Below are 23,393 nucleotides of genomic sequence, written 5' to 3' on the forward strand. Positions count from 1 at the left end.
ACCTATTCTGATCTCTTGAGAGATCCAAGATGATGCTTAAAATGTGGTCCATGTACTTGCAGCACCCATATTACACCTGGGTGTTTGTTAGAAAGGCAGAATTTCAGGCCCCATCCCAGGCCCAGTGAATCAGAATTTGCATTTTAACAAGATCCTCCAGATGACTTTCCAGCACAATAAAGTTGGAGAAACACTCCTTTAGATCTTGCCCTCCTGGGCTTACAAAGTCATCATTCTGCTGGTCACCAGACTCACCGGAAGGCTTTATTTCCACAGAATCCCAGAATTTCACCAAAAGAGAGGCTTTATGTGTGGGCTGAACCAGGGAATCTGTAATTTTAAAAACTTTTGTCTCCAGGTAATTCTGATGATTAACCAGGTTTGGAAATCCAGTTGATTTCTAATAGTGGAGATGAAAATTATGCCACAGGTGGCTACTCCTGTAAGGGATGGTTTATAACAATGAATCATAGGAGGTATTTTAAAACTCACAGCTCTGCAGTGGAGGATCCTTTTTCAGGTTGACTCAACCTGTTCTCTACTATTTTCTACTATCAAAACTAGGGTAGGCCTGAACTCCTGTCATCAAACTCCCAACCCCCACTATAGCACTAGTTCACTATATATATGTATACATATATATAGTTAACTACACACACACACACACACACACACTAGTTCACTATATATAGCACTAGTTCACTATATATAGCACTAGTTCACTATATATAATTCTTTCCCAGATACAGAAATCTGCAGTAGACATTTCACAGTATCCTACGGAAAGAAAACTGTCCCATATATTTGAGATGCATATGATATAGTAAAGCAAAACTATAGTTTATGAACATTCTGTTCTTAAAATCTAAACTGTAAGTAGTTTCTAATACAGAGTCTGACTTTTATCTGGAAAAAGTAATTCATTAATTCATTCAATAAGTATTTAGTTAATGCTTATTGTGCCAGGCACTATAATGAGAACTAAGGATATGTAGGGGTCTGATTTCATGAGGAAAATAGACAGTAAAAAAGTAAACAAATGTTTAAGACAATTACTCTGTGTGATAACTGCTCAGAAGGAAATGAACAATTGCTGAAAATAATTGGGTGATATAGAAACTCTTCAAGGATCTGATACGAAAATTTGAAGATTTCAGAGCATTCTATGGAGCCTAGTGAATAACAAGAGTCAGAAGCAGATCAGAACATCGAGACAACACAGGGAAAAAAAGGATATGAATAGGACCTAGACAGAGAACTTTCTTGAAATTTCCAAAATCTTCTCAGTAAGAAATTAATAAAACTATTAGATAGCTTTAGTTCTATAATTCTATTGTATTCTTTGAAGTTTGTTTTCCATTCATTCATGCTTTAATCACTTATTAATGTGTATTTAGTTTACACTTCATGCTGTGCGTTATTTCCCAATAATACTGTTTTTATTTTTTAATTTTATTTATTTATTTTTATTATGTTACATTAATCACCATACATTACATCATTAGTTTTTGATGTAGTGTTCCATGATTCATTGTTTGCGTATAACACCCAGTGCTCCATTCAGTATGTGCCCTCTTTAATACCCATCACCAGGCTAACCCATCCCCCCACCCCCCTCCCCTCTAGAACCCTCAGTTTGTTTCTCAGAGTCCATAGTCTCTCATGGTTCATCTCCCCGTCCGATTTCCCCCCCTTCATTTTTCCCTTCCTGCTATCTTCTTTTTTTTTCAACATATAATGTATTATTTGTTTCAGAGGTACAGGTCTGTGATTCAACAGTCTTACACAATTCACACTGCTCACCATAACACATACCCTCCCCAATGTCTATCACCCAGGCACCCCATCCCTCCCACCCCCCACCACTCCAGCAACCCTTTTAAAAGCCCTTACCTAAATAACTCAATTAATTGATTGACTGGTTGAGTACAATGTGCTAAGAATACCCATATGAGTAGGACATAGTTTCTGCATTTTTACAGGTCTTATAATCTATAGATTACACATAATTAAAACGTAATTTTGTTAGTTCTATTGTATGGCTTCTAGGAGGAAGTGTCATTTTGAAGATCTTGCAAGAAGTTATGTTGGCAAAATTATGATATAGATGGAAATCATGTTTTAGGACAAAAAAACAGGATGTGTGAAGGCTCAAAAGCATGGGGACAAGGCATATTCTTGAAATATAAGTAGTATAATTTACTCAGTGCATAAAGCTGAGTGGTTAGGGGTTTATGCATAGGAGAAGAAGTTGAATGAAGGGCTTTAAGGCCATATGAAGTAGTTTGAACTTTATCCCAAAGGCATTGGAAAATTGGGAAATTAGTCAGGGTTTGACCAATTTTATATTAAGAAATAGTGTTTTTGTAGGAGAGGGAAATACCTAGTAGCAAGGGGTTCAACTGGAGAACTACTGAAATACAGGTGAGAAAAATGTTGGTGTACCAACATCATGACGATGGGGAAAGAGGAATAGACTGATAGCCAGTAAGGATGTAGAATCAAGACAATGTATCAAATGAGTTATTGATGGGGAAAAGGAAGCAAAAGAGGCTAGGATCACTATCAAGTTTCTGGCTTAGACGATTTGTATCTCCTCCCTTTACAATCTCTTGGAACTTGTCCTCTAACCCTTGCTTCTGACCACCTTGGGTAAATGCCTTGATTCATGGGACCCAGGATGGCCCATCTTAGCAAGGACTAAATCAGTCCTACTCTGGCATCTCCTGAAGGATCTTAGGATAGACCCTAGCTGACATCCACAGTCAAGATTCCAAAGTTATTTGTGGTGGTTCACAGAGTTATACAACCTAGCCTGACTTTTTCTTGTATAAGTAAGCCTTATCAAATACAATGTGAGTCCTATTGTCTCCTCTTCTATAGCAGTTCGTTTGGCTCTCAGGTAAACCAACCTGCACTTGTCTTGATGAATTTCATTGTACTAATATCTGTCCATTGCAACAATTCTATGATTACTTTGACCTTTTTAATATGCTTCTCCAAAAAAGCTCTATAATTTACCGCTTTCTTTTTGTTTTGTTTTTATTGTGCAGCCCTTCTGTTATGTTCAATGGCTTGCTCCTGAACACTGCCGATCATTTTTTTTTTTTTTTGGTGTAATAGTCTAATTATCGCCTAGAACACCAATTTTGTAAAAAAAATAATAAGCATTGGAATTTACAACCTATAGGTTCTATATAGCTACAGTAAATAAGGTATTTGCTGTTAAACAGCCAGACTCTGAGACTGCCCCGTAGGAGAATGAACACATTGATAAGGCATGCTAGAAAATCTTGCCCTAATAATATGTTGTCATCATGCCCTTTTGAAAAAAGGAACACCTCAAGTGGGTACGTTGATGCAATATAATGTAACATAATTTGAGACATAAAATACTAAGATTAGTTTTGATGAGAGAGAGCATTTAAAAAATCTCCCTGGTTGTTGTATGGGATGGATAAAGATGACATTGGGTTGTTTTCAATCAAATTATCAGTCTCCCCCCAAATTATCACTATATAAAGCTGATATATGGATAACTAATAATAAAAATAAATAAAAATAGTATCAATACTATCTAATACTGTATTAAGAACTTTACCTTAATTCTCATGATAACTTTCAACAAATTCTATCTTTATATCTGTTAAATTGTAAAATATAGACTATTTGGAATAATGGCAACACATATTTGAAATGGTGAGATTCTGAGAGATGTGGACTCTGTATTTCTGTTCTCCTAGGTCATGGACAAAGCTTGTAATTAAGCTATATTGTCCCTTCCTAACCCAAGCTTCCAAAATGTCCTGGAGCTCTCAAATCCAAAATAGTACCCCAGGGACACATCTTGGGTGGTTCATTTTTCTTCAGGAAGAGTACCCTGGGCATCTGATGACAAATCTGGGTAGGGTAAGAGTGGGGTACTAAGGTGGCAGGAGAGCATTTGTCCAACACTATCATTTGGTTTATATGGTCAACCATTTGGAACATGTGGTCCAACACAGGTTGTGGAGCTCTTCCCATGGCTTGAAGGTTGCAGTGTCAGTTATGGTGAGTCTCTCTAGGATTTTAAGGTTTGGAGGCCAGTGATCATGTTGTTAAATTTTATCGTGTTCATTATCTAAATTACCCAATTGTTTTAAAAAGAAGGCTACTGAAAAAAGAATTTGTATTTACTTGATTAGGTTATTATGGAATCACCTGTATAGGCAAAGACTATGTTTCTGACTTAAATTTAAGATATTCACACACATAAATAACTGCCTATATGCCTGCTACATTGGGAACATGTATATATCCCAGTATGTATTGTGGTGTATACACTAGTATATATTACTTTGTATATTTAAAACGAATGCACAAGTAAGATACTGAAAAGAAGATATAGCAAGATAACTTTTTATTTTTTCCACTCTTTGAAAGGGAAAACAGGAATATTTTAAAAAATAAAAATAAATAATATGTGCTTAAAGAATAAAAGGTTAGTATTAAAAAAAACACTAACATCATGGTTTCACATAAAGATGCTTGCCTGTATTCCTAAAAATGCTCTCTTCTCTGCCTAGGATACTTTTCACTCTCTTTTTTTTCTTGGCCAGGTCATATTCATCCTTAAGGTCTCAGCATAAGCTCCCCTCAGGGGAGCTTTGCTGGCCTTGCAGATTTTGCTATATGGCCCTGTTTTATGGTCTTATTGAATGCTATAATTTTTCTTTATGCTGTATAAATCTAATTAAGTGGTTATTCATGCAATTTTAGTTCAATGCTCTGCTTTCTTGTTGAACTATAAACTCCATTTGTGCAGGGACCATGTCTATCTTTCTTTTCATTTCGTCCTTTAACAAAGCGAGAATTTATGAATATATATATATCTTTTTGCCAAAAGAACAAACTGGGAGATGGAGATCAAGATTAATCTGAATATTATTCTGTATTGGTGGATGACATATTTTAAAACCCATTCAAGTAAGATATTGAAAAGAAAACAGAGCAAGATTTTTTATTTATTTTTCTGGTTTTTGTAAAAGGAAAATGGAATTTTTTTCAAATGCAAGAAACAAATGAAAACAATCAACATAACAGGTTGAATCATTATTCTTGCTTAAATTATTACCATATGGTCAAGAGCATTTACCTGTAAAGTCACCAGTTTGATTCTTCCACATCCATATATGACCAAGATTAACTCAAAGAACCTTCTGGAAGGTCCATACAAGAAAACTCTAGAGAAAGAATTTCCTCAAACTTGAACTGCAGATCATATGTTCTCTGTGTGGAACATGAAGTCATACTGATTCTAACATGCTAACTAACAATAGCTGATGTTAGTTACCTGCAACACATACCTCTGGAAATCAACTTAAAGAAATTACATTTAAAATTATGTATTTTTCCCAAACCCATGAGAGCCGAGTCTAGGCTACATATATTAATAATTGGTTAATTTATAATATTAGAAGTAAGACAGATAGGCCTTAGCATTAATGGAATTCAAGAGTATCATCAGGCAAGGATTCAAATTTGGAAAAGAACTGAAAGGGAATCTCTGACCAAATGATTAAAACCCAACATCCAATGAGAAATGGGATTCCAGACGCCCAGCAGTCCTCTTAGCTCCTTCCAGAACAATGTTTTCCCACCTACCCTATTAAAACACAAAATAGTTCTCAAGTGATATTTTTATATTTCATATTGATGTCAAATCTAGCTTTTTCCTTGGACAAGAGAATTTTACAGCACCTGCTAAGTTGTTCTCAGCCTAAAGGGCTAAGTCCTCAGTGTGCCTGAGTTTTTCAGGTATAGAAAGCTACTGAGGATGCAAAAAACCTTTGTAGAAACAAGATGCATAGAAACTCCTTCTGTAACCCTGGGCAATCCTGATACTATGTGAGGCACACTTGAGAAAGGGACTTCCTCTGGCATGTGAAAAGAAAGATGGAGAAACAAAGTTAAATGAAGATAGGAGCAGCATTGCTCACAGAAGGAAGATCAAACACTCCATAGAAAATACATGTTACGGTGCAATTGCCCTCTGGGAGTTACAGGATTATGAAAGTCTAACTTAATTAAGGGAGAAAATAGGTCACATTTAACAACCACATATGTGACATATCATTTTGACTATACAGAATAACTGGAGAGAAGAGAAAAATTAAGAAATCAGAAATATAAGAAAAGCAACCATGGAATTCATCAATCTCTTTTCCTCCTAAGTCAGGTGTATGTTTTGATTATGTATATATGAAAAGATTTACCATTATTAAAATTTTCCTCTTTAAAAACTCTTGCAATATATTTGAAAAAATAAATTTCAAATGTCAAAATAGAAACAAAATGGCACAACCAATTTTTTTTTTAAAAACCAAATTAAGAGATAGTAAATATTCTTCTTATAAAAATACACCTTGCACCCTCTTTCCTTTTTCCCCCCTTGTCATCAAATAACAGGTAATCGGGTACGTGTGAACCCTGCATAGAATCTTCCCCCTTTCATGACTCCATGCCCCTGTGGGGTCAAGCTAATTACAGGTACATTTCCTCTGCAAGGCAGTCACACTCTATACTGTTGAAGGCACAATTAATAATTGAACAAAGCTAGCTGGGTGTTTTTGCTCACATGGCCATGGGTTGCAGGCAGTTTTGCTGTCACACAGGGAGCAGAGTCTCCTCCTTGAGTGCCTCCAAGAAAGATTTCATGTTATAGACTGAAAAGGATCACTGCCTGTTTCCAAATTTGGAAAAGAAGGGAAAAAACCCACGTAAGACCAAAAAAACCCCACAAAACCTCCACGATAAACCTAGTTTCCCTTATAGAACAGTAAAGGCAAATTTTCTCTCCTGTTACCAGGAATGTGATTATGATCAGGTGGTTATTTAGGTCAGATGCGAAAGAGAAGAAAGAATGGGCCTGGGAATTAATACCTTTTGGAAGGCAAATTAGAGTTTGCCCTTGAGTTTGTGAATGCAGCATGGAGCTAGTTTTGCATGTGACAGAATAGAATTTGACCCACAGAGAGGGCCTAGCTAGAGGATTATAGAAGAATAAAGTTCTTTCCCTTGAGATGTATTTAGGAACTTAATGGAAGATATCCCCAGAGCCTCCTGGGGTCATAGATGAGTGCAGAAAATCCTTATCTGTGCCCCAAGCCATAGTCTTGAGCAATGGTCTGTAAACTTTTCTAAAGGGCCAGATAGAAAATATTTTAGGTCTTGTGAGCCAAGCCATCTTTGTTGCAACTACTTACTAAACTCTCCTGTTTTAGAACAAAAGCAGCCATGGACAACACAAAAATGAATAAGTATGGGTGTGTTTCAATAAAACTTTATTTATGGACACTCAAATATGAACATCAAATTTTTTGCATGTCAAAAAATAAAATTCTTCCTTTGATTTTTCCAACCACTTAATCATTTAAGAACCACTTTTAGCTTGTGGGCAGTACAAAAGTGGGACAGGCTGGATTTGGCCCACAGACTGTAGTTTGCTGACCCCCTGGGCTTCCTATTAGAAATCCCTGTGAGTATACTGATTTTTCAAGTTGATTTTGAAGTGTCTGGCATTCTCTGAGTATGTAAATGCTACCTTTACTCTGGAAGATACGGTCTCTTGTTGACTTTAAAACACCATGGATACCAGGTTATTCAGAATTCAAATCAGATATTCATTATCATTAAAAAGTTAGCTATGGACATCTAAACTCCTAGGTCCAGCCTGGAAAAATCTTGAAACTGTGATTCTATCTTATTATTTTTCTGAACCCAAAGGATAATGAATATATCTTTGGGTACAGGTCATTAATAGCATTTCTCCCTGAAAAAAAAAATAATAAAAAATTAAAAAAACCCAACTACTTAATAGTTAGTAGTATACCAAAAGGAACAGTCTTTTTATTAATTTAATTCATTCCTTGTTTATAAATTGACTATAATCTATCTTCCTTCCTTCTTCCCTTCTTCTCTCTACCACTTGTTCCACAAAAGAAATGAGATTATAAATAATATATTTATATAGATGCTTAAATTAATTAGAAAAGGTGAGACAACATAAAAAATAATAGCAAGAAAACAAGAGGAAAGCAAGAGCATAGTCTCTATATGAATTTGATGCCATAAAATGACACAGAGTTTAAATGTTTAAAATCCATTTTATTAACGTGTATTTTATATATGATTTCCTACATTCTTTTACAAATGGGCAATAAATTTGGCTCTAAGGTAATAGTGAATTCCATGGAGTCATAATCATTTATAAAAATTCACTGAGTTCATTCATAAAAAACCAAACCATTGCTTAGAAAAGGGCAGTAGAAATACTGAAAACAGAGGAATTTTCTCAAAAGGTATTTTCAAAAGGAAACTGTAATAAAATTAACAATCTCTCAAAACATTATAGTAAATGCAATGATTTTAAAGGATATTTTTATAACATCTTTAAATATGGGCCAATAGCTTTTATACCAAATAGTCATTCAGTAAAAACAATTCTACATTGGAAAGGAGTAGGTGTGGGATTGGGGGATAATATAATTCCATCCAGGCAGAATGTGCTCTGGATGTTTAATTTAACCCATGGGAAGGGTGTGTGATATCCAGAGGTTCACACTTCAGACAATCTTCCATATGCAATTTTTTTCCATGTGAAGTATAAAACGGCTCTGAGAGGAAATGAGTTTGAGATTGATCTTCCAAATAAGTGCCTCATTTATTGCTCTTATATATTGTCAATAAATGACAAGTTGCATGCATTAAAAATTAGGATGGGTTCTGAGAGACACTCTCTTAAGAAAATAGAAGCCTTTAATAAGAGTAGCTGCCAAAATAAGAGACCATTCTATAGGCTGGTCCAAATTCACCTGAAAAATTAATTTGAGAGTTAACATGACATGAAGGCCCCTATTCTCAACCATAAAATACAGATTTTAAAGATTTTTAAGCAAACGCTACCTTGGCTTTTTAGAAATACTCCAGGATAACTTCCATATATGTCTCACTTTGCATAACAATTTTGTATGGTGTTCATTCCAAAATGACTATATTGTTAATCAAATCTCTAAATCCTTCTATAAGGCAATTTTAAGATAATATCATATATAAATCAATTAAAAATTGAGGGCTATCTACCAAAATAAATGACATTTTATAAGAATAATTGGTCCACAACCTTTCTTTCTGAGAAATCAAATAGCGGGCCTTATTCTTTTTTTTTTTTTTTTAAGATTTTATTTATTTATCTGACAGATAGAGAGACAGCGAAAGAGGGAACACAAGCAGGAGGAGTGGGAGAGGGAGAAGCAGGCTTCCCGCGGAGCAGGGAGCCTAATGCGGGGCTCGATCCCAGGACCCTGGGATCATGACCTGAGCCGAAGGCAGATGCTTAACGACTGAGCCACCCAGGCGCCCCATAGCGGGCCTTATTCTACAAAGACTATGCCATTTGTAAAAGCATGGTGTTGCTTATAAGAAAATATAATCTGTAGAGCAGGAGAGCATGTAGGCAGTCAACCCAAGTAATTTGATAACAATATTTAAGTGAAGTTCAAAAAGCAGCAGGGCCTGAGAATTCAGTTATGGTGGCGGTGCTGAGAAGGGGGAAGGGAGGATGCAGAAGACATTCCTGGTAAAGGATTTTCTGACTTGTAATTAATTTGTATCAATAGCTAGGGACCCATCATGAGCTCATGCAGCTTAGTCCATGCCTGATGACCCTCCACAGACCCAGATACCAAGGCCATCAGAAGTCACTAACAATTTTGTATTATTCCTGAAAGGTTTCTTCACAAGGTGCTACATATTAGGAAACTGTAGTTAAAAAGCAAAGCAAACCAAACAAAAAAAAAAATACAAAGAACTAGGTAAATTTAATTCATACAAAACACTACTCCAGGACACTCAAGCACAAAACTGGCATACATTTTAGACATAATACTAGGTCATTTAATGCATTTAATTCTTCTGTATTTGTTGCCTTGAGGTGATGTTCTATTTGAAAATGAAATAAGAACTGGTTGTAGACTTTATAGAGATGAACATATTAGCAAAGACCAGGGAGAACCAAGGTAAGTCCTAAGTTGCAATTGTATTAGTGTTTTAATAACCAGATACAGGTTTGCCTTTCTGATCCAAAAGCATGAAGATATCTTAAATGATGTGTGGTATTTTGAAGACTAGGTGGTTGCTTACCAGTTGGCGTAAGGTGTCTCCAGGTGATCACAGGTTCAGGACGGCCATTGGCCATGCAGACCAGGGTTACATTGCTGCCCTCATTCACAGTGACATCCGAAGAGATGTTGGAGATCTTTGGTGGAACTGTAAAGACAAAAGCAAATGGAATATGTAACCATGCCCATAAAACCAGCTTTGCAGCATTGGTCCATGTCACTGGAAATAGCAAATCTTAGCTAAATTCTTTTGTGACTTAAACCATTTGAAGTTTTGTATTAAGAAGCCAGACTGCTTAGGACCTCCTTACAGACTTGGCAGATAAAAAGCATGGTCTTACTATAAAGAGAATCTCTCCTCTATGACCAAGTAGTGTAGGAATTTCACAGAGGAGTATAATGAAAATGTCTTAGCTCTTTTCTCATTAGGATAGACCTTATCTGGATATTAGAGAGCATTCAGAGTTATATATATTAATACATTTTTCTTATCACTACATGGTATCTATATTTATTTTCTTATGTATATAAAAGGAATACAGTCCAATCTTTCCTCCAAATGCCAGGAAAAGAAAAACACTGTTATTTAGTATGAGTTGAATAATTGTGTTCTTAAGATGTGGTAATACCTGTTTACTTATAATCTAGCCACATAAGGCTACCATCTGTAAATCCTAATAGAAAGGCTCTAAATATCACCTTGCTATGTGACAGACTAGATGATACACTTTAGAGCTTAAAAACTGAATTAATAAGACCTATGTCACAGACATCACAAAAATAATACTATTACTCCTAATACTTTAACCACCACTATTATTTTTTTAAAGATTTTATATTTATTTGAGAGAGAGGGAGTGAGTGTGTGAGCAGGGGGAGGGGTGGGGGGAAGAGGGAGAAGGAGAGAGAATCTCAAGCAGACTTCCTGTTGAGGAGGAACCCCCCTGTGGGACTCAATCTCATGACCCTGAGATCGTGACTTGAGACGAAACCAAGAGTTGGCCACTTAACCTACTGGAGCCACCCAGGTGCCCCTCACTGCCACTATTATTAACAATTTAATAATGGCTAACTTTAGGCACTTACTATATGTAAGATCCTATGTAGAGTACTTTATAAGTATTATATCAGTAACTCCTTATAATAAAGAAATGATATCCTATGAGGATTTTATTTATAGGTGGGAAACTGAGGTATGGATGGAGCAAGGTGAGAAGCAGAAAACAGATTTGAATCCAAGAAGACTCCAGGGCCCACACTCTTAAGCAATACTTAAATGAAGCTTCATCTTCACAATCCAGGCTACCAGATGGCTGAAAATGAAGGAAATTACTTTTTGGTGGTGTGAGAAATGAGTCCCTGAGGGCTAGCTGTTCTGCCGTCTGACTTCCTTCATTAGTGTTCAGGGCGGCAACATTAGATCTCATATTGGTAGGCTTAAGTGGAAAGTGAATTACTCACAAATTTCATCACAGAGGTTATACACTGATTACAAATAGCAGCATTTATGGTTTGACTGTGATTTTCCTTTTTTTTTTTTTTTTCTTAAATCTTAGTTGCTTATACTATTCCTGAGCAAGTATGTGTCATGGGGAGAGAGGAGAACAAGACAGCATAAAGGAGTTCAATAATAAGACTCATTTTTTCTCACTCTTCCTGCCCTGTAGTGACGAATAAAACAGAAATATTTTCTGCCTGTAGAGACAGCTGTCTGACAACCATATGATTCCTGCAAATCTCTGTTAGGAGACACAAATGGTACTTGGACAACCGACCAGGTCAGAGTGGAGGAAGGAGGAAGTGGGAGGAGGACTCTTGACCTTAGCATCTCTCTTACAATGACATCTTACAGGCTGGTGGGTAGAAACCAGAAATTCTAAATCAAACCCAGTGGCAGATATGGAATATAGTTGATTCCTGTTATTTAGCAGTATCTATCTATAGGGCTTCTATTTCCCTTTTTTAAAATTATTTATTGTTATATTAATCACCATACATTACATCATTAGTTTTTGATGTAGTGTTCCATGATTCATTGTTTGTGCATAACACCCAGTGCTCCATGCAGAACATGCCCTTCCCAATACCCATCACCAGGATAACCCATCCTCTGAACCCCCTCCCCTCTAGAACCCTCAGTTTGTTTCTCAGAGTCCATTGTCTCTCATGGTTCATCTCCCCTATGATTTCCCCCCTTCATTGTTCCCCTCCTGCTATCTTCTTCTTTTTTTTTCTTAACATATATTGCATTATTTGTTTCAGAGGTACAGATCTGAGATTCAACAGTCTTGCACAATTCACAGCGGTCACCATAGCACATACCCTCCCCAATGTCTATCACCCAGCCACCCCATCCCTCCCACCCCCCACCACTCCAGCAACCCTCAGTTTGTTTCCTGAGATTAAGAATTCCTCATATCAGTGAGGTCATATGATACATGTCTTTCTCTGATTGACTTATTTCGCTCAGCATAACACCCTCCAGTTCCACCCACGTCATTGCAAATGGCAAGGTCTCATTCCTTTTGATGGCTGCATAATATTCCATTGTATATATATACCACTTCTTCTTTCTCCATTCATCTGTCGAGGGACATCTTGGCTGTTTCCACAGTTTGGCTATTGTGGACATTGCTGCTATAAACATCACCGTGCACGTACCCCTTTGGATCCCTACATTTGTATCTTTGGGGTAAATACCCAGTAGTGCAATTGCTGGGTCATATGGTAGCTCTATTTTCAACTTTTTGAGGAACCTCCATACTATTTTCCAGAGTGGCTGCACCACCTTGCATTCCCACCAACAGTGTAGGAGGGTTCCCCTTTGTCCTCATCCCTGCCAACATCTGTCATTTCCTGACTTGTTAATTTTAGCCATTCTGACTGGTGTGAGGTGGTGTCTCATTGAGGTTTTGATTTGGATTTCCCTGATGCCGAGTGTTGTTGAGCACTTTTTCATGTGTCTGTTGGCCATTTGGATGTCTTCTTTGGAAAAATGTCTGTTCATGTCTTCTGCCCATTTCTTGATTGGATTCCTTGTTCTTTCGGTGTTGAGTTTGGTAAGTTCTTTATAGATTTTGGATACTAGCCCTTAATCTGATGTGTCATTTGCAAATATCTTCTCCCATTCTGTCAGTTGTCTTTCGGTTTTGTTGACTGTTTCTTTTGCTGTGCAAAAGCTTTTTATCTTGATGAAGTCCCAATAGTTCATTTTTGCCCTTGCTTCCCTTGCCTTTGGAGATGTTTCTAGGAAGAAGTTGCTGCGGCTGAGGTCGAAGAGGTTGCTGCCTGTGTTCTCTTTTAGGATTTTGATGGACTCCTGTCTCACATTTAGGTCTTTCAACCATTTGGAGTCTATTTTTGTGTGTGGTGTAAGGAAATGGTCCAGTTTCATTCTTCTGCATGTGGCTGTCCAATTTTCCCAAAACCATTTGTTGAAGAGACTGTCTTTTTTCCGTTGGACATTCTTTCCTGCTTTGTCAAAGATTAGTTGACCATAGAGTTGAGGGTCCATTTCTGGGCTCTCTATTCTGTTCCATTGATTTATGTGTCTGTTTTTGTGCCAGTACCATACTGTCTTGATGATTACAGCTTTGTAATAGAGCTGGAAGTCTGGAATTGTGATGTCACCAGCTTTGCTTTTCTTTTTCAACATTCCTCTGGCTATTTGGGGTCTTTTCTGGTTCCATACAAATTTTAGGATTATTTGTTCCATTTCTTTGAAAAAAGTGGATGGTATTTTGATAGGGATTGCATTGAATGTGTAGATTGCTCTAGGTAGCATTGACATCTTCACAATATTTGTTCTTCCAATCCATGAGCATGGAACGTTTTTCCATTTCTTTGTGTCTTCCTCAATTTCTTTCATGAGTCTTTTATAGTTTTCTGAGTACAGATCCTTTGCCTCTTTGGTTAGATTTATTCTTAGGTATCTGATGGTTTGGGGTGCAATTGTAAATGGGATCGACTCCTTAATTTCTCTTTCTTCTGTCTTGTTGTTGGTGTATAGGAATGCCACTGACTTCTGTGCATTGATTTTATATCCTGCCACTTTACTGAATTCCTGTATGAGTTCTAGCAGTTTTGGGGTGGAGTCTTTGGCGTTTTCCACATAAAGTATCATATCATCTGCAAACAGTGAGAGTTTGACTTCTTCTTTGCTGATTTGGATGCCTTTTCTTTCTTTTTGTTGTCTGATTGCTGTGGCTAGGAGTTCTAATACTATGTTGAAGAGCAGTGGTGATTGTGGACATCCCTGCCGTGTTCCTGACCTTAGGGGAAAAGCTCTGTCTTTCCCCATTGAGAATGATATTCGCTGTAGGTTTTTCATAGATGGCTTTTATGATATTGAGGTATGTACCCTCTGTCCTTATACTCTGAAGATTTTTGATCAAGAGAAAAGCAGTCAATCGCTCCCGTCTCTGCGGTCTCCGTCTCCCCCTGCTCACCTGGCTTGTGACCAAATGTTTCTATCTCTGGCACCCGACTCGGTGTGGAGTCTCCAAACCCAGCAGATCCCTGAGGTGTGCTCCTGTGCCACTCCTCCTGGGGGAGAAAGGGGAGTCTCCCCGGATCTGCCGCTTGTTGGGTCCCTGCTGGAAGAGCAGTGGCCCGAGTGTGCTGCAGATCATGGTTTATGGCAACCCTGAGCTGAGAGCCCATGCCTCGGCTCCATCTCTGCAGCCAGCTTCCCCGCTCCAATACCTGGGAGCTCTGCCGCACTCAGCCACCCCCGGTCTTTCTGTGACCCCGAGGGTCCTGAGACCACACTGTCCCACGAAGTTTCCACCCCCTGCTTAGACACTGGAGTGATGCCCCTCAGTGCAGCCAACTTCTAAAAGTTCCAATTTTGTGCTCCACTGCTCTATCACTTGCCAGAAGCAGCCAATGGAGGCCCCCTCCCCCGCCGTCTATCCTCCCGAATATCGCCTCGGATTCACTTCTCCGCACATCCTACCTTCCAGAAAGTGGTTGCTTTTCTGTTCAGAGAGTTGTTGCTATTCTTTTCTTCGATCTCCTGTTGAGTTCGTAGGTGTTCAGAATGGTTTGATCCCTATCCAGCTGAATTACTGAGACCAGATGAAATCCAGGTCTCCTACTCCTCCGCCATCTTGCTCTGCCCCCCTCTATTTCCCTTTTATCTATTGGGGTTATGGGTCTTTTTTTCATTTTTGCACATTGACTTGCAATATACCCTCCCAGGCTTTTACAATGAGGACCTAAAGAGTTATACCTATTTTTTAAGGAAGAAGGTGAGGCACAGAGAGAAATAATGACTTGTCAAGGGCAATCCCATCACGAAATTGGCTGGGCTTAGAATTCAGGGCTCCTGAATGTCCAATTGTTCTGTTGTTTAAGATTCATCATTTTTAATTCCTAGGTAAATAAGCCAGTGTTCTGAACATCTCCAAAACACTACAATAAACTAAAAATCTATTGTGGTGTTCAAGAATAAGATTTAGGGGGTGCCTGGGTGGCTCAGTTGGTTAAGCGACTGCCTTCGGCTCAGGTCATGATCCTGGAGTCCCGGGATCGAGTCCCGCATTGGGCTCCCTGCTCAGCAGGGAGTCTGCTTCTCCCTCTGACCCTCCTCCCTCTCATGCTCTCTGTCTCTCATTCGCTCTCTCAAATAAATAAATAAAATCTTAAGAAAAAAAAAAGAATAAGATTTAGACATCCTAGGCATCTTCCTTAATAATCTAAAATCTGCAACAGGAAGCTATGTAATAATTATAAGAGCTCATATTACTCAGTTTGTAATTAATTCTGAGTTGCAAGACAGGCCACAGAATAGAAAGAAGAAATAAAGATGTGTTTGGATTTTAAAAAATGTGTAGAGGGGGAGACTCCATATTCCTAATATAAAAATATGCAAATTTGCAAAACAGAGAAGGATCTCTAGTTGTCAAGTTCCCAGTGAATTATTACCTATGATAAAATTTACTCATATTTACCTCTCTTTTTATAAAGGGGATATATATCTAAGGACTTTGCTTTTATATGGTATGCAAGTTGAACCACTTGTTCAATGTTACATAGACAGGTGATAATAAAGTTAAGAATAAAACCTAGAATAACTGAGTACAGGGCTATGTTTTGACCATCAAACCATATTGTTTCTTTTAATTAAGGACAATATACCCAAGTCCTGGATCTCAGATACTGGAGATTTAGAGTGTTTGTGTTCAATAATTGGAAATTTACTCAGGTAAACATTGTATCTCACCCTCCTCTGGGTCAATACCATTGAGTCTCATTCACTGCCTATCTTCTACATCCTTGTACTTTGTACCAGTTTCTTCCCACAGTATTTATATCTGATGCAGTCATTTGTTTTAGAAATAAATCCTTCCCTAAATTCCATGTTATCCTCTTACTTTCAAACTCTCTGTCTCCAAATTTCTTGTAGAAATTGTTCTACATCACATCTTCTTCTCCCATTCACACTTTAACCTTTGGTGCAATCTGGATCTCTCCTTAACATCCCAAGAAACTGATCTCAGGAAGCTCACCAATTTGAACCATATTGTTTCTAGGTCCTGTGAACAATTTTGTTATTATCCCATTTTTCTCTGAAGTATTTGGCTCTGTTGACTGCATCTTCCTTCTTCCAGTCCTTTCTATTCTTGGTTTCTAAGATGCTAAACTCAACTGTTTTTTGTCTTACCCCTCTGGCTAGCCTTCCCATTTTAACTTGTGGACTTATTTTGATCTATTCCTTAAATATCTGTATTTCTGAAAGGTTGATCACTGTCCTCTTCCTTCATATCATTCACTGTGAATGATCTCATCTACTCTCTAGCTTTAGAAGCTAAGGCCGTATTATTGATAACTCCCAAATCAGTATCTGCAGCCCAGATTTTTCTCATGACTTTTACACCTATTTTCCAATTGACTCTTCTACATTTTTGTCAGATACCTCGCAGATACTCAAGATCCAACATACTCAGAACAGAAATCATTATCTTCCTTCCTACAGAACACTTGTAGTCTTATTCACTATCTCAGGGAATGATGTCATGCAAACAGTTGCTCAAGCAAAAAAAGTTATCTCCCTTGACTGCTCTCTTTCCTTTACTGCCCCCATATAAAAAGGGTCCCAAATTCTGTGGTTTATGCCTTTTAAATCTCTCTCAGATTCATTCATTATTCCCAATCCCTACTCCCACCATCCATAAGCATTTCTTTTTTTTGCCTGAATTCTGCAAGAGTACTTACAATGAATTTCTTTGCCTCTAGCCTTCCTTTCCTCCGGCTCACTGTCATTCATTCATCACACAGCAAGAAGTTCCCTGCCCCCTCAAATTGCAAACGTGAGTATAATATTCCCTGATTAATCTCATTGCCCTCAAGATAAAATTCAAACTTCCCAATATGAATTAATACACCATTCATGATTGGCCCCTGGTTATCTCTCTAGTCATAAGTCCTACTCCCTTTTCATTGTATCATCTAGTCAGATCAAACACCTTTTGGTTCCTGGAAGATACTATGCTTGTTTACTCTCAGGTATTTAACACTCTATTTTTTCTACATGGAATATTTTTCTTCCAACCCTTCATGTAGTCAGCTCCTTTCTCCCTTCAGCTTTTAGCTTGTCAGCCTATTTTCTCACTTTTTCCAGGAAGACTATCTTGCCATTTACCATCCTCATCCCTAACCCCACCCTGACCCCACTCCTGACTTCATATTGGGTGAAGCATTCCTCCTGTATTCTCACACTGAGCCCTCTCTTTCTTCACCATAGCCCTGAGTCATCATTGCTAGATTACTTACCTGTGCCTATCACTAAATGGAAAGAGGCAGATGAAAGGGCCTTTGTTTTCTTGACCAATGAACCTTACAGACCATAGCACTTGGAACATGGCAGGTTCTCACAGAATGTTTGAAAAAAGAAATTAATGAAAATGCACCCCCACCCCCACTACCCTGCCCCAAATCTTCTGAACTCAAGGAAGTCATTCATTGAGTTTTTGTAAGAAAGGCGCAAACTTCTATTCTGAACCTGTAAAATACAGCTTTTATCAATATTTCTTTAGCTACCCCTCTAACAATCTTGTTCACTATCAACTTTTTTAGCTCTTAATAATAAAGAAAAAATTAACCATGGGGCCCAGAAATGTTTGTGTATGTTAGGAACATAAGAAGCAAGATAAACTTGGTGTCCAACTTCCTGAATTATAGACATTTTCAGAGTTTGTTTTTTTCTTTTCTACAAGAAGTCATTCATACATAATTGTATGTATGTATATAAATATATATAACTTTTTTTAGTTTAATGGTTTAATAGTTCCTTCCTAGCTTCCCCCAGCACTTCATGCAGTCTACATTTACACTGTCACTGATAATATAACATGAAAGTGGCAATGCAAGGTTTTTATTCTATTACCTCGTAAAATCTTTATAAAGATTCTGGGAAGTAAAAAGTATTCTCATTATTGCCATTTTACAGATGTGGACATAGGGACAAAATGGGTAGATTTCACACAGCTAAGTAATTATAAAGCTAGTATCAAAACTTAAGGTTTATAGATCTCCCACACTTAACTCTTCCTCTAGATAATATTCACTTTTACAATAGTGGTTCCAAATAGGATTTTTGCTCTATTTTAATTCTCAGTCAGGATGACTATAGGAAATAGTTTTAACAAGATAATCTTATTTTCATCAGTAAACATATGTTGTTTATTTATCAAAACCACTATAATACTGATTTATGCTCATGGGTCATCACATATTCTGGGTATTTTGTTTTCTTCTGGAATATTGCCTAATAATTTTTATTCACAGGATATTAGCGTGCCTTATTATATTTTCCTAAATGTAATGCCATGAACCATTTATTTGATGTTTACAACCTATTCAGTTTCAGTGATCTCTCCAATTTGTCTGGATTATTTTGTTTTTCTTACCGATTAATGAGAGCTTCTTATATGTTAGGGAATTGACCTTTTGTTGTCATATTATTTGCAATTTCATCAATTCATTCCCAACTTCTTAATTTTATAACCATTTTTGCTTTGCAGAAGTTTTAAATTTCTTTGTTGAGCTTTTTTATAATTTCTTCCATTGCTTTTGTGCATAGAAGGTACTTTCCTAACATAAAATTGTTAAATACTTATGACTATTTCTTCTTTTTCATTCAATTTTTTTTATTGTCCTCTTTAATCATCTGGAATTTATTCATGGCCTGAGCTGTAACTAGGTTTTTTTTCCCCTCATGATATTTTAGTTAATTTCCCCACTATGACTGGTTAAGTTATATAAAAGGTATACATTGTTTTGGTTTTCAGAATTACCCTACATAGAGCTACCAACCTGACCAGAGCAGTATTTCTGGGAAATATATAAATATAAACCTTACTTGCCATGCCAAGTAATTGTATCAAAATACTTAAAAATATGTCATTGCTGTGGCTAGGACTTCTAATACTCTGTTGAATAGCAGTGGTGATCATGGACATCCCTGCCATGTTCCTGACCTTAGGGGGAAAGCTCTCAGTTTTTCCCCATTGAGAATGATATTCACTGTGGGTTTTTCATAGATGGCTTTTATGATATTGAGGTATGTACCCTCTATCCCTATACTCTGAAGAGTTTTGATCAAGAAAGGATGCTGTACTTTGTCAAATGCTTTTTCTGCATCTATTGAGAGGATCATATGGTTCTTGTTCTTTCTTTTGTTAATGTATTGTATCACATTGATTGATTTGTGGATGTTGAACCAACCTTGCTACCCAGGAATAAATCCCACTTGGTCGTGGTGAATAATCTTTTTGACATACTGTTGGATCCTATTGGCTAGCATTTTGGTGAGAATTTTTGCATCCATGTTCATAAGGGATATTGGTCTGTAATTCTCCTTTTTGATGGGGTCTTTGTCTGGTTTGGGGATCAAGGTAATGCTGGCCTCATAAAATGAGTTTGGAAGTTTTCCTTCCATTTCTATTTTTTGGAACAGTTTCAGAAGAATAGGTATTAATTCTTCTTGAAATGTTTGGTAGAATTCCCCTGGGAAGCCATCTGGCCCTGGGCTTTTGTTTTTTGGGAGATTTTTGATGACTGCTTCAATTTCCTTAGTGGTTATAGGTCTGTTCAGGTTTTCTATTTCTTCCTGGTTCAGTTTTGGTAGTTGATACATCTCTAGGAATGCATCCATTTCTTCCAGGTTATCTAATTTGCTGGCATATAGTTGCTTGTAATATATTCTTATAATTGTTTGTATTTCTTTGGTGTTGGTTGTGATCTCTCCTCTTTCATTCATGATTTTGTTGATTTGGGTCATTTCTCTTTTCTTTTTGATAAGTCTGGCCAGGGGTTTATCAATCTTATTAATGCTTTCAAAGAACTAGCTCCTAGTTTCGTTGATCTGTTCTACTGTTCTTTTGGTTTCTATTTCATTGATTTCTGCTCTGATCTTTATTATTTCTCTTCTCCTGCTGGGTTTAGGCTTTATTTGCTATTCTTTCACCAGCTCCTTTACGTGTAGGGTTAGGTTGTGTATTTGAGACCTTTCTTGTTTCTTGAGAAAGGCTTGTATTGCTATATACTTTCTTCTTAGGACCACGTTTGCTGCATCCCAAAGATTTTGAACAGCTGTGTTTTCATTTTCATTGGTTTCCATGAATTTTTTAAATTCTTCCTTAATTTCCTCGTTGACCCATTCATTCTTTAGTAGGATACTCTTTAGCCTCCATGTATTTGAATTCTTTCCAACTTTCCTCTTGTGATTGAGTTCTAGTTTCAAAGCATTGTGGTCTGAAAATAGTCAGGGAATGATCCCAATCTTTTGGTACTGGTTGAGACCTGATTTGTGACCTAGGATGTGATCTATTCTGGAGACTGTTCCATGGGCACTAGAGAAGAATGTGTATTCTGTTGCTTTGGGATGGAATGTTCTGAATATACCTGTGAAGTCCATTTGGTCCAGTGTGTCATTTAAAGTCTTTATTTCCTTGTTGATCTTTTGCTTAGATGATCTGTTCATTTCAGTGAGGGGAGTGTTAAAGGCCCCTACTATTATTGTATTGTTGTTGATGTGTTTCTTTGCTTTTGTTATTAATTGACTTATATAATTGGCTGCTCCCATGTTAGGGGCATAGATATTTATAATTGTTAGATCTTCTTGTTGGATAGACCCTTTGAGTATGATATAGTGTCCTTCCTCATCTCTTATTATACTCTTTGGTTTAAAATCTAATTTGTCTGATATAAGGATTGCCACCCCAGCTTTCCTTTGTTGTCCATTAGCATGGTAAATGGTATCACCACTGCTATTCAACATAGTATTAGAGGTCCTAGCCACAGCAATCAGACAACAAAAAGAAAGAAAAGGCATCCAAATCAGCAAAGAAGAAGTCAAACTCTCACTGTTTGCAGATGATATGATACTTTATGTAGAAAACCCAAAAGACTCCACCCCAAAACTGCTAGAACTCATACAGGAATTCAGTAAAGTGGCAGGATATAAAATCAATACAAAGAAATCAGTGGCATTCCTATACACCAACAAGACAGAAGAAAGAGAAAATAAGGAGTCGATCCCATTTACAATTGCACCCCAAACCATCAGATACCTAAGAATAAATCTAACCAAAGAGGCAAAGGATCTGTACTCAGAAAACTATAAAAGACTCATGAAAGAAATTGAGGAAGACACAAAGAAATGGAAAAACGTTCCATGCTCATGGATTGGAAGAACAAATATTGTGAAGATGTCAATGCTACCTAGAGCAATCTACACATTCAATGCAATCCCTATCAAAATACCATCCACTTTTTTCAAAGAAATGGAACAAATAATCCTAAAATTTGTATGGAACCAGAAAAGACCCCAAATAGCCAGAGGAATGTTGAAAAAGAAAAGCAAAGCTGGTGACATCACAATTCCAGACTTCCAGCTCTATTACAAAGCTGTAATCATCAAGACAGTATGGTACTGGCACAAAAACAGACACATAAATCAATGGAACAGAATAGAGAGCCCAGAAATGGACCCTGAACTCTATGGTCAACTAATCTTTGACAAAGCAGGAAAGAATGTCCAATGGAAAAAAAGACAGTCTCTTCAACAAATGGTTTTGGGAAAATTGGACACCACATGCAGAAGAATGAAACTGGACCATTTCCTTACACCACACACAAAAATAGACTCCAAAGGGTTGAAAGACCTAAATGTGAGACAGGAGTCCATCAAAATCCTAAAGGAGAACACAGGCAGCAACCTCTTCGACCTTAGCCACAGCAACTTCTTCCTAGAAACATCACCAAAGGCAAGGGAAGTAAGGGCAAAAATGAACTATTGGGACTTCATCAAGATAAAAAGCTTTTGCACAGCAAAAGATACAGTCAATAAAACCGAAAGACAACCGACAGAATGGGAGAAGATATTTGCAAATGACACATCAGATTAAGGGCTAGTATCCAAAATCTATAAAGAACTTACCAAACTCAACACCGAAAGAACAAGGAATCCAATCAAGAAATGGGCAGAAGACATGAACAGACATTTTTCCAAAGAAGACATCCAAATGGCCAACAGACACATGAAAAAGTGCTCAACAACACTCGGCATCAGGGAAATCCAAATCAAAACCTCAATGAGACACCACCTCACACCAGTCAGAATGGCTAAAATTAACAAGTCAGGAAATGACAGATGTTGGCAAGGATGCAGAGAAAGGGGAACCCTCCTACACTGTTGGTGGGGATGCAAGGTGGTGCAGCCACTCTGGAAAATAGTATGGAGGTTCCTCAAAAAGTTGAAAATAGAGCTGCCCTATGACCCAGCAATTGCACTACTGGGTATTTACCCCAAAGATACAAATGTAGGGATCCGAAGAGGTATGTTCACTCCGATGTTTATAGCAGCAATGTCCACAATAGCCAACTATGGAAAGAGCGAAGATGTCCATTGACAGATGAATGGATAAAGAAGATGTGGTATATAAATATACAATGGGATATTATGCAGCCATCAAAAGGAATGAAATCTTGCCATTTGCAACGATGTGGATGGAACTGGAGGGTGTTATGCTGAACGAAATAAGTCAATCAGAGAAAGACATGTATCATATGACCTCACTGATTTGAGGAATTCTTAATCTCAGGAAACAAACTGAGGGTTGCTGGAGTGGTGGGGGGTGGGAGGGATGGGGTGGCTGGGTGATAGACATTGGGGAGGGTATGTGCTATGTATGGTTAGTGCTGTGAATTGTGTAAGACTGTTGAATCACA

The 23,393-nt window shown here is 37.5% G+C and overlaps 1 protein-coding gene across 1 annotated transcript in view; it reads right to left on the minus strand.

The window, feature by feature from the left end:
- The window catches only part of LSAMP (limbic system associated membrane protein), a 658,124-nt gene that overhangs the window by 227,872 nt on the left and 406,859 nt on the right, over nt 1-23,393 (minus strand). The window contains exon 3 of the mRNA XM_045902916.3: nt 10,180-10,305. Coding sequence (XP_045758872.1) covers nt 10,180-10,305 — 126 coding nt within the window. The remainder of the gene's footprint in view (nt 1-10,179; nt 10,306-23,393) is intronic.

This window comes from Mirounga angustirostris, unplaced genomic scaffold, assembly GCF_029215605.1.
Source record: "Mirounga angustirostris isolate CCGP_5_RB_7025 unplaced genomic scaffold, mMirAng1.0.hap1 SCAF_1, whole genome shotgun sequence".
NCBI classification, from domain to species: Eukaryota; Metazoa; Chordata; class Mammalia; order Carnivora; family Phocidae; genus Mirounga; species Mirounga angustirostris.